At 44.0% G+C, this 12,850-nt stretch overlaps 1 protein-coding gene across 1 annotated transcript in view; it reads left to right on the top strand.

The window, feature by feature from the left end:
- Window positions 1-12,850, top strand: part of HABP2 (hyaluronan binding protein 2) — a gene marked incomplete at both ends in the record, with an annotated part of 35,925 nt that overhangs the window by 16,146 nt on the left and 6,929 nt on the right. The window contains 6 exons of the mRNA XM_079900121.1: window positions 7,040-7,150; window positions 8,579-8,686; window positions 9,878-9,994; window positions 10,740-10,859; window positions 11,355-11,526; window positions 12,745-12,842. Of these exons, the coding sequence (XP_079756247.1) occupies window positions 7,040-7,150; window positions 8,579-8,686; window positions 9,878-9,994; window positions 10,740-10,859; window positions 11,355-11,526; window positions 12,745-12,842 (726 nt within the window). The remainder of the gene's footprint in view (window positions 1-7,039; window positions 7,151-8,578; window positions 8,687-9,877; window positions 9,995-10,739; window positions 10,860-11,354; window positions 11,527-12,744; window positions 12,843-12,850) is intronic.

Raw genomic sequence — 12,850 nt, 5'->3', positions numbered from 1 at the left:
TACCAATGGAACCAAATTTCATGTCAGGCTGCATGCAGTCCCTGTGTCCCCAGGAAAACCCTTGGACAAATTTCTATCCTCCTATTGAGCTCATCAGACATTTTCTTCACTAAATATCTATGACCCAAATCTCAAATAGTTTTTTTCCCTGAATTCCCTGTTTACTCTGCACCAGGCAGACACCATCTTCACTGGCAGAGCTATGTGCCCACTGTGTGCCAGCCAATCAGAAGGAAGGGAGGCTTGGCCATAGAGGGAAAGGTTGATGTGTCCAACACATATATTCACAGCATATAGGGCTCTGTGCTGGGCACTGTGGGGTAGAAAGAGGAATGGACATGGCCCTTTCTCTTAAGAAACCAACTGTCTAGTTGAAGGAAAGAAATCAGATAGACCAAGTTAAATACAAAACTCAAGAGATGTGCCCTCTGAGATCCAGCCGTGAAACCTAAAATTCTGCAACCACCTGGGCCACTGAGGAATTCTAGTATCTAAAATTCGTATCCCACCAGCAGCTCAATATTAAGCCATGTGTGTTCATGTGTTATTACTACATGATATGGTTGACTCTTGAACAATTCAAGGGTTGGGGGTCCTGACCTCCCCATGTAGTCAAAAATCCATTTTGACTCCCTGCAAGCTTAACTACTAAGAGTGTACTGTTGGCTGGAAGCCTTACTGATAATATAAACAGTCGATCAACACAATTTTGTATGTTATATGTATTATATACTGTATTCTTACAAGTAAGCCAGAGAAAAGAACATGTTAGTAAGAAAGTCATAAGGAAGAGAAAATACATTTACAGTGCATGTGCGTATGTATCTACTGAAAAAAAAATCCACATGTAAGTGGACCCATGTGTGCAGTAAACTGTGTTGGTTGACAATTTAGACTGGGTTCAGCTGGGCAGTTCTTCTAGCCTAGGCAGGGTCAGCTGATCTTGGCTGGGCTTCCTCATGTGTCTGTAGTCAGCTGGGAGATTAGCTGGGCTTTCTTACATGTTTGAGACCTTGGCTGGGGCCTAGGGCTGCCTCACATGTTCCATTATCCTACTTAGAAGAGCCCAAACCTGTTCACACGGCAGTCACAGGGGTCCATGAGAGAGAGAAAGAGAAGCTTGGAGCTGGTACACAATGCTTCCACTAGAAGCTATTGGCAAAGCAAGTCCCAAGGCCAGCCCAGACCCTAGGGATGGAGAAACTGACTCCATCTTTTTCCTTTTTTGAATTTTATTTTTTATACAGCACGTTCTTATTAGCTATCTATTTTATACACATCAGTGTATATATGTCAATCCCAATCTCCCAATTCATCCCACCACCACCATCCCCCACGCCACTTTCCCCCCTTGGTGTCCATATGTTTGTTTTCCACATCTGTGTCTCAACTTCTGCCCTGCAAACCAGTTCATCTGTATCATTTTTCTACATTCCATATATATGCGTTAATATATGATATTTGTTTTTCTCTTTCTGAGTTACTTCACTCTGTATGACAGTCTCTAGATCCATCCACGTCTCTACAAATGACCCAATTTCGTTCCTTTTTATGGCTGAGTAATATTCCATTGCATATATGTACCACCTCTTCTTTATCCATTCGTCTGTCGATGGGCATTTACGCTGCTTCCATGACCTGGCTATTGTAAATAGTGCTGTAATGAACACTGGGGTGCATGTGTCTTTTTGAATTATGGTTTTCTCTGGGTATATGCCCAGTAGTGGGATTGATGGGTCATATGGTAATTCTATTTTTAGTTTTTTTTTTTTTTTTTTTTTTTTGTGGTACGCGAGTCTCTCACTGTTGTGGCCTCTCCCATTGCGGAGCACAGGCTCCAGACATGCAGGTCAGCGGCTATGGCTCCCAGGTCCAGGCTCCGCGGCATGTGGGATCTTCCCAGACCGGGGCACGAACCCGTGTCCCCTGCATCGGCAGGCGGACTCTCAACCACTGCGTCACCAGGGAAGGCCTATTTTTAGTTTTTTAAGGAACCTCCATACCGTTCTCCATAGTGGCTGTATCAATTTACATTCCTACCAACAGTGCAAGAGGGTTCCCTTTTCTCCACACCCTCTCCAGCATTTACTGTTTGTAGATTTTTTGATGATGGCCATTCTGACTGGTGTGAGATGATATCTCATTGTAGTTTTGATTTGCATTTCTCTAATGATTAGTGCTGTTGAGCATTCTTTCATGTGTTTGTTGGCACTCTGTATATCTTCGTTGGAGAAATGTCTATTTAGGTCTTCTGCCAATTTTTGGATTGGGTTGTTTGTTTTTATAATATTGAGCTGCATGAACTGTTTATATATTTTGGAGATTAAGCCTTTGTCCATTGATTTGTTTGCAAATATTTTCTCCCATTCTGAGGGTTGTCTTTTCGTCGTTTGTAGTTTCCTTTGCTTTGCAAAAGGTTTTACGTTTCATTAGGTCCCATTTGTTTATTTTTGTTTCTATTTCCATTACTCTAGGAGGTGGATCAAAAAAGTTCTTGCTGTGATTTATGTCAAAGAGTGTTCTTCCTATATTTTCCTGTAAGAGTTTTATAGTGTCCGGTCTTACATTTAGGTCTCTAATCCATTTTGAGTTTATTTTTGTGTATGGTGTTAAGGAGTGTTCTAATTTCATTCTTTTAAATGTAGCTGTCCAGTTTTCCCAGCACCACTTATTGAAGAGACTGTCTTTTCTCCATTGTATATCCTTGCCTCCTTTGTCATAGATTAGTTGACCATAAGTGCGTGGGTTTATCTCTGGGTTTTCTATCCTGTTCTGTTGATCTATATTTCTGTTTTTGTGCCAGTACCATATTGTCTTGATTACTGTAGCTTTGTAGTATAGTCTGAAGTCAGGGAGTCTGACTCCTCCAGCTCCACTTTTTTCCCTCAAGATTGCTTTGGCTATTTGGGGTCTTTTGTGTCTCCATACAAATTTTAAGATTTTTTGTTCTAGTTCTGTGAAAAAATGCCATTGGTAATTTGATAGGGATTGCATTGAATCTGTAGATTGCTTTGGGTAGTATAGTCATTTTCACAATCTTGATTCTTCCAATCCAAGAACATGGTATATCTCTCCATCTGTTGGTATCATCTTTAATTTCTTTCGTCAGTGTCTTATAGTTTTCTGTATACAGGTCTTTTGTCTCCCTAGGTAGGTTTATTCCTAGGTATTTTATTCTTTTTGTTGCAATGGTAAATGGGTGTGTTTCCTTAATTTCTCTTTCAGATTTTTTATCATTAGTGTATAGGAATGCAAGAGATTTCTGTGCATTAATTTTGTATCCTGCCACTTTACCAAATTATTGATTAGCTCTAGTAGTTTTCTGGTAGTATCTTTAGGATTCTCTATGTATAGTATCATGTCATCTGCACACAGTGACAATTTTACTTCTTCTTTTCCAATTTGTATTTCTTTTTCTTCTCTGATTGCCATGGCTAGAACTTCCAAAACTATGTTAAATAATAGTGGCAAGAGTGGACATCCTTGTCTTGTTCCTGATCTTAGAGGAAATGCTTTCAGTTTTTCCCCATTGAGAATGATGTTGGCTGTGGGTTTCTCATATATGGCCTTTATTATGTTGATGTAGGTTCCCTCTATGCCCATTTTCTGGAAAGTTTTTATCATAAATGGGTGTTGAATTTTGTCAAAAGCTTTTTCTGCATCTATTGAGATGATCATATGGTTTTTATTCTTTAATTTGTTAATATGGTGTATCACATTGATTGATTTGCATATATTGAAGAATCCTTGCATCCCTGGGATAAATCCCACTTGACCATGGTGTATGAGCCTTTTAATGTGTTGTTGGATTCTGTTTACTAGTATTTTGTTGAGGATTTTTGCATCTATATTCATCAGTGATATTGGTCTGTAATTTTCTTTTTTTGTAATATCTTTGTCTGGTTTTGGTATCAGGCTGATGGTGACCTCATAGAATGAGTTTGGGAGTGTTCCTTCCTCTGCAATTTTTGGGAAGAGTTTGAGAAGGATGGGTGTTAGCTCTTTAAATGTTTGATAGAATTCACCTGTGAAGCCATCTGGTCCTGGACTTTTGTTTGTTGGAAGATTTTTAATCACAGTTTCAATTTCATTACTTGTGATTGGTTGGTCTGTTTGTATTTTCTATTTCTTCCTGGTTCAGTCTTGGAAGGTTATACTTTTCTAAGAATTTGTCCATTTCTTCCAGGTTGTCCATTTTATTGGCATAGAGCTGCTTGTAGTAGTCTCTTAGCATGCTTTGTAATTCTGTGGTGTCTGTTGTAACTTCTCCTTTTTCATTTCTAATTTTATTGATTTGTGACTTCATCTTTTGGTGAGACGAGCTGCAAAGGCACATTGCAATAAGCATGGCCACAGGGAGAGGTGAAGAATCAGGTCTCTTTTATTTCATCAGATTGGCTCATACCACACTGGAGTACCAATGTGGAACTTGAGGCTGTCAGCTAGACTTGGCCACATCCAGCTCCCCTGCCTCTTCACTACCCTTTCATCTCCTTCCTTGGCTGGCTTTCTTCCCCCATCCACCCCGGATTCGAGGTTCCTTTGACTGGAGGCCACATCCCACTCTTTTTTGTATAATTCTCCATTGTTCCCAAAGCCTTCCTGCACCTGGCATAATACTTGTCCCACTGTAGGTGCACAATACATGTTTCTTACATAGGCAACGGGATGAACTACCAATAGAATAGAAAAGACAAAACAAGCTTTAAGTTTGGAGGTAGAGAAACCCTCCCAGGTGACTCTTCTAAAAAGCATTTTCAAAACATATCGCAACCCACCCCAAATGTCAAGGATCTTGGCCTTCCCTTGCACAGTCTTCCAACTGATGGCTTCTGGCAATCTGGGGCCACTGAGCCTCTGCTGCTTCTATCCCACCTCAACCAAGGGCCCTGGACCCTGGAGAATAGCACCCTGGAGAATGCCTCTCTTGGCAGGAATGTAACTCAAAGTCTATGTGTTTTATTCCCTCCTTAGCTTCACTGAGAGGTGAGCAGACCTTGTAAATAGGGCTGGATTCAAATCAAAACCCTCCAACAGACATTTCATCCATCCTCTGTCACCTGGAAAAATCATACCATTCCATCTTTATGAAAAACCTTCCCTCATTTCCAAATATCTGCAAAAGAAATGATTCTTAACGGTCTAACCAAGATTATCCAGTCTGACCCTCGACTTGTGGGAGTGATGGGAGAAATTACAGGAGCGATTCAAAGGCGCTTATCTATAAACACCTGTTGGAAAAACAAAAATCAATTCTCCAAAGAAAAAAGAAAGAAAGAAATGGGGCAATCATCTCATTACCAAACTCATTGTCTCTTCCAAATGTCAGTTTGAAATCTTTCATGTCAAACTCAGAAAAACATTTTCTTCCCCTTACTTTCTCACCCTTTCTCTGCTTTATCATGCTAGATGGAAAGAAACTTTTTTTGCTCCAGGAAGACAATGGCCTTATCTTCAACCTAGATCCTCATGCCTGGAAAGGTGGCCTCCTCTGAGAGCATTTTCATAGTGGGGAAAAGCAGCTCGGGAGAAATAATGAGGAGGCAAAGGGAGTCTTGACTTGACACTGTGATAAATGAGGTGAAACTTTGGCAAGGAACCAGAGTTGGCGTATTCAAAAAGGAAATAAAAAGATAGTTCCATTTTAATGGGAAATATAAAACAGCCATTGTGCAAAAGTCGATTTTTCAAAAGCCAAAGAGATAAAGACTATAAGGGAATGACTGAGAGACGAATAAGATAATGTGGTTGATAATCGGGCGTAGGTAAGGTCCCATCCTCCGGGCCATTGCTGTGGCTCCGTGGGAGCGCCTTTTCAAGTCGGCTATCTGCATTTGCTCCTGCCTCATTAACATATGCATCTCTGGACAGCTTCCTTACAGCTTCAACTTGCTGACTTGCCATACTCCTGCCAGCTGGAGAGAGCAAAGTCAACCCAACCTTCTTCAAATCCCAAACTCCTCTCCTTCAGCCACAGAGCGATCAGCATCTTCCAAGGCCCCAGACAACAAAGAGCTTGAGTCCAGGCTTACACACACCTGCTCTTCCTAGTGGATTGGTCTAGTGTAAGGTTTACAACCAAGGGCAACGCCATATACTGCCCTTTCTTTCAGTAGGCAAGATCCGTGAACCTTCTCAAGGCTGCCCTTGGACAATCCCTAATTAGCAGGCTGCATATGCAACGGGAATGATAGGACCCCTTTCCCAAGGGTAACTGAATTATCTGAGGCAGTATGAGAGGCCCGCTGAAGCAGTTGAGAGAGTGCAATTTAAGGGATATATGGAGATAAACTGCCTTAGTTCCTATGCTGTCATTTATTAGCTATGTGACCTTGGACAAGTTACTTAACCTCTTTGAGCCTCAGGTTTCTAAGCTTAAAGTAGAGATAATAATACATCTAGATTTTTATGAGAATGGAATGGGGTGGTTCATGTAAAATGCTTAGTCCAGAGCCTGGTACGTAGTAAAGACTCAGTAAATATTAACAGTTACGATGATTCTATGTAAATAACTCGGGAGTAGTTTGATGCTGAAGCTGAAAGAAAAGTGACAAGTTTCTTTGACTTTATTCAGCTAAGGTGACTGATAAAGTCCCACTGAGAAACTTCATTCACAGAACCACCCAACAAGGCACCCAAGTGCCACTGGATCTGACCCTGGGCAGATCTCATACAGGACCTTGGAGACTCCCTGCGCCCCAGTCATCTTCCTGCTCTTTACAGGTGAGAAAACTGAGGCACGGAGGATACAGTTGGCTTGTCCAAGGTCACGGCTAGTGAAAAGCCATTTCCAATCACGTGCTCTTGACCCTGCCAAATGCCAGCGCTGGCTCACTGGGTCATGACAGCCCCCTCAAATGAAAACTCACGGTGCCCGACCCCTTCCATCTGCCCCGTCAGCGTCAGGAGCTGGAAAGACACATGAACCCTCCTTCAGGACCTAGAAATCTTTGGGAAAGGGGGTTTTCAGTGAAATAAAATGGTGACTTCTTTAGGTCTGATGACTAGGGTTGCTTCTGTCCTGTTCCCACATCTGTAGATTGGACTCTCGACCACTATGAGTACAGCCAAGAGTATTACGACCAGGAGGGGAATGCCAGCAGTGCTCTAGGCCATCCCGAGAATCCTGACTGGTACTACGCGGAGGACGGTAGGTACCAGAGCTGTTTGGGGGGGCCCTCCTGGGAGGAGAGCAGCGCACCTGGAGGGGAGTTTATGTGTGACCACATGCAAGGGCTCTCTCTTCTCTTACTCTCTGACCAGCATCATAAAATAGGTATTACAAAATTATTTAGACTGGCTTTTATTCAGTTAGAATTACATACTATGAATACTGGGGAGGTTCTTAGAGACCATCTCTCCCACTTTCAAATGACAGGTGAAGCAAGTGAGGCCAAGAGAGGAGCTGACTTAGCCAAGGTCACTCAGCAAGTTATGCATCATCATCTAGCTCTCCCGACACTGTGGGTTAGAGTCATGTTCAAAATCATCCCCAGAGCTTTCATGACAGGTAGTCCTAATTATGCAGAAGAGTCTGTCTTAGCATTAGGCTTCAAACTGTAGCATTCACAAATTTGCCATTGTGCTGTGCTGTTTTTTTTTTTTCTCTTTTCACTCTTCAGAAGATTTGCACAGTTGTGTGTGTGTGTGTGTGTGCACACGCGCTCACACGTGTGTGCTTCGGCCACGTTTGTTTTTGTTTTTGTGGCTTCTTGAGACAGAAAGGAAAATGAGAAGCTGGGCCTAAGCAAAGCCATGTGACTAAATCAGTAGAAGTAATGGAAAGCACTTAGCAGCTGGAATAAAAGCTGTGTAACTGCGAAGTGGCCTGGAAGGCAGGGCCAAGATACGGGGCATCAGGGGAACATCAGAAGGGACCATCAAAACAAGAGCCAGGCCCAGGGATCCTAGTTCCTGAACCAAAGAACAATGTGTGTGAACAGAAGGATAAAGAATTCCCCAAGGGAAGATCCATTCAGACAACCATGAAAAGCCAAAGGCACAGATGAAATATGACAAAATCTAACTGAACAAGTAGTTGAAGAAAGATGAAGGCCACTGGGTCATTTCCTCCTCGCCGTCAATTCTTCTGTCCCCCTCTTGCCTTTGGTCTTCTTTCCTGATGTTCAGAAAGCTTGTGTTTCATTAGGGGTGGGATTTCGTTCCCCACTCCTGACCTCCACCCCTGGGCACTGGGAGTAGGGGAGGTCTTCAGGCTTGTGAAATGCCTTCGGCATCAGAGACAGACCCCGTGGCACTCCCAGCGAGCCTGGGAGGAGAGAGACACTGATGACGGGAAAGGGGAGTTACTCAACGAGAAAGGCCCCATCCAAAGCCAGGCTGAGGGAGACAGTCACGATTCCTTCTTGCCTCTCCTCTTACTAACCTGAATTCCTCCCTCTGGTCTTGTCATGGCAGTTTTCCCGGCTCTTTAAGGTCAATGCATGTTTCCCCCTTTCCCCAATCACTGGCTAGGCAGTTCCTCTCTCATTTGGGGCAGGAGATGGAAATTCAGTGCAGACAGGGGGCTTCTTGCCTGCTGTTCATTGCAACATTGACTTCCGCCCACGTGTTTTAGATCCATGCCTGTCCAACCCCTGTGCACATGGTGGGGACTGCCTCATCAGCGGGGCCACATTCACCTGCAGCTGTCCAGCCCCTTTCTCTGGAAACAGGTGTCAGAATGGTGAGTGGACCTTCACTGGATCCAATCTTCCCTCCATGTTGAACAAGAAGCAGTTTCTCCTCCAATTCTAGGGGGTAAAGAAGGGTTCAGTAGTCCCGTGAAAAGGCTGACAATCACACATATTATGTTATGCATAATAGATTCCTCAGCATGGTCACAGGCAGCATCTCACTGAGTCCTCACCCTTACATGTTAGATAGGACTAGTATGTCCATTCCACAGATGAGAAGATTGAGGGTAAGAGGAGATAATAGCTGGGTTCTGACCAAGAGTGTTTAGACCAACTTCAGCAGAGAAATGTTGTTCATATACAAGAGCAGGAAGGCTCTCAGGGCACATAAGGCTCAACCTTGTTAGAGAAAGGGAGCCCAGAGTGTACAGGGGACTTGCTCGTGGTTACACAGCTAATTAAGAGAAGAGCAGAAATTACAGACCTGGTGCCTGACTCCCAGCCCCATGCTCTCTCTTCCTGCCATCCTCACTCGTGGAGACTCTGAAAAAAGGTGTGTCCACTCTTAGTGACCTCTTGTGGGCATAACATGAGGCTATGTAATAAGGTATTGGGAATAGAATTCTTACAGGCTAATTGCACCCCTAGAGAGAACCTGGATTCTGTCACATCTAGCAACCATCTAAGTGGGGTGAGGGAGGAAGTGAGGGTTTTATGGTTGACTTGTTTTCTCTGTGCCCTCTTCAGTTATTCCTACCATTTTCAATCCTACAAAATCTTTCAATAAAATTTTCAGGATGGTTTGGGATATCAGGCCCAAACATAGTTACTGGGTTTATCCCTCAACTTCTTGGAAGAATGACAAAATTGTAAATGGAATATAAAATCAGCTATACAATGGAGAAACTCAAATTGCAGCTCCACTTTTCTGAAGGTGTAAAAATTATCAAGGTGTTTATAAAAATAGCATAATAAAGACTATGAGCCCTAGAAACTCATAAGGAACTGGGAAGCAATCATCCACGACCCAAGGATAAGAGAGAAGCCTTGTCTAGGTGGGTAGCATGATGTTTCAGAACCATGGACAGGGGGCACATGCTCTATCAGTCACCAACACCACCTCTCCCCACGCCCCCGCACTCCCCTCCCAAACATTGTACTGTACAGGTACCTCTCAAAGTAAAATGTGCCCCAAATAATGTCCTGTACTTTGTCCCTACTTCTCTATTGATCTCCTACAGTGCAAAACAAATGCAAGAACAACTCATGTGGCCGAGGAGACTGTCTCATTACTCAGAGTTCTCCTTACTACCGCTGTGCCTGTAAACACCCTTACAGGGGTGAAGACTGCTCCAGAGGTAAGTGCTGGAGGCCTCTTCTATGCTAAGCTCTCTCTACTGTGGCTTGTGCCTGGGATGTCAATATCCTCCTGTGTGGAAGTCCAGATACATCCAATGTTTTGGTGGCATCCAAGATGGCCCTTTTAACCAGGACTTTTTAAGATTCATTACCTCTGGAAAGTCCAGTGAGAATTGACTTGTCTGTGTCTCTTCCCAACAAAAAATAATCATCTTAAAACTCATTTAATCTAGGAAGTAAGCCCTGGTCTTTTCCTAGAATGGGCCATGTATATTTATTCACTGCTATGAGTCAGGCATTGTCCCAGGAGATTTACATTCTCTCTCACATTGTCCCCAAAACACTACAAGAAACAGTTTTACAGGTGAAGAAATTGAAGTTCAGAGAGGTTAGCTAACTTGCTTATGGTCACTCAGCTGTCAAGAGGCAGAGCTAAGTTTCAACCTAGCTCAGACTGGCCCCCAAATTCCTGCTCAGTCTATGCACCTTGTTTTTCCTTAATGAGCGACCCATCGACTCTTTTTTGCTGGCCTCCATCATATTGCTTCATCCATGTTTGCTTATGTTCTTAAGGTCTGTCTGTATGTTTTCTTGCATGTCAGTGGGTCTCTCTTTCCCCTTTGGTGACCCATTTTTGTGAAAGGATGGACACCAGAAAAGTGCCACCAATACCTCCTCATCAGCTCAGATGTAGCTGCAACTCCTTCTAAAGAGCCTTCCTGGACCCACTTCCTGTGTTCACAGCGGTTCCTGCATGCAGGCCAAATCCCTGCCAAAATGGCGGCACCTGCTCCCGGCATAGGCGGAGATCCAAGTTCACCTGCACCTGTCCTGACCAGTTCAAGGGGAAACTCTGTGAAATAGGTATGGGTCTATAGCACCACTTCATCAGAAACTCAGGGACACATGTGAGGCCTCTGGACTCCTTTATCTGTTTGCATTTTGTTGCCAGAACAGGGTTCAAGTCAATTCCCAAGCTCTGCTATTGCCTCGGCCTTCCAACCTAAGGGCGTAGGGTATGTCTGGCTCCATGTAGAGGAAGTCATAAACTGGGATATAGTGCGGGCAAGTCAAACACTCCTGGGTATCCTTGGGCCTCAACCTACCGACCACTGGTTCTTGTTTGAGCCCAAATTAAAGAACTCAGCTCTCACCCCCACCCCCATGATATTCCTTGTTTTTAAGCTGGGTTGAATGTGGAGCGTTCAAACCACCTTGTTTCTGGGAACTCGTAGTGAAACCTCAGGGTGATCAGTATTCAGGCCCAATCCTCTCACCCCCGATACACCTGCCAAGTCCTTTCCAGGCACGGCACACCAGCTGGTCTCAGTTCTCACAGTCCCAACTGCTCTCTCCAAGGTTCTGATGACTGCTATGTTGGCGATGGCTACTCTTACCGAGGGAAAGTGAGTAAGACAATCAACCAGCACTCGTGCCTTTACTGGAACTCCCACCTCCTCTTGAAGGAGAATTACAACATGTTCATGGAGGACGCTGAGGCCCATGGGATTGGGGAGCACAACTTCTGCAGGTAAAGCTTACCATCCTCCCTGTCCTCCGCCTTGGCCACTTGTCAATGGAAGGATCTGTTTGTCCCTCCCCTCTGCTCCTAGTTCTCCTGGGCCAGCTTCGAAATGTTGGAACGGAACACTGAAACTCATCAGCTTTCCCTCTAGGAAGATTTTCCAACTCAGGCTAGGTTAGGTTATGCTGCTGTAATGAACAACCCCCAAATCCCAGTGGCTTGAACACATCAATGTTAATTTCCCATTAATGCTACGCGTGTCATGTAGGTTGGGTGTGGAGGTAGGGGGTATTCTTAGCTTCACTTAGTTACTCAAATACACAGGAAGGGGAAGGAGAGACTGGAACATGGAGCGTGAGATTTTTACTACCTCAGCCTAGAAGTGACACATCATCTTACCACACATGTTTCATTGGCCAGAAATAGTCATATAGTCTCACATAACTTCAAGGGATAAATGGAACTTCAAGGGGATAAATGGAAAATGGAATGTTTGGTTAGCATGACGGTCTCTGACACAAGGATGTGCAGGTTTTCCCAAATAAGAATAATGCCATTTCTATCCCTGGTGATGACTGGTACCTTCTTCCCCGTCTTCCTGACCATCCTGTTGGCTTCCTTCCACAGCTCATTGTCTAACCAAGGCCAAGGACATGCATGGTCTGCATATAGAAACAGAGAGTTTTTGTATGGCTTTAAACTGGTTCCATTAAGCAAGAGGATTTCCCTAGCACAAGACACAAGACACAAGTTTCCTTCTACTTTCACTTACCTTGAGCTGCCCCCTCCACGGGACTCTTCAGGGTGACCCCCAGCAGCGGCTCTCAGAGAATTCCCACGCACAGAACTTGAAGGCTCGGGCAGCGGAGCCCTACTCTCACCATGTTTGTGTAGTTATTTCACTTTCCTGACAAAGAAGGGTCTTCAACAGGGATCTCATTTATTTTCCTACAAACAGTGTAATATGTCCCGTGGATCTGGCACGAAGCTCGTGAACTACTCCCTGGTTACTGAGATTCTCCTCTGGAAGTTAAGATTTGGCCCCCAAACTATAACCACCCTAGTATGTCAAGGTTTGCTAACCTGTTGGAGGAATGGAATGGAATGTGGTCCCAGGGGGATGCAAGAGCTTGGTGCTCTCTTACTCAAAGGACTTTTAATGAGGTCCAGCGAGTTCACCAAGGCTTGACTCCGGCTTACTTTGGTTTTTATTTTTAATTTTAGAAACCCAGATGGAGACAAAAAGCCCTGGTGTTTCTTTAAATTAAACAATGCAAAGTTGAAATGGGAGTACTGTGATGTCCCCTCCTGCTCAGCTCTAGGTAAGCCT

This window comes from Stenella coeruleoalba, assembly GCF_951394435.1.
Source record: "Stenella coeruleoalba genome assembly, chromosome: 16".
Lineage (NCBI taxonomy): Eukaryota > Metazoa > Chordata > Mammalia > Artiodactyla > Delphinidae > Stenella > Stenella coeruleoalba.
Note: the sequence above shows the minus strand (reverse complement) of the source record. Positions and strands in the feature narration are given on the sequence as shown.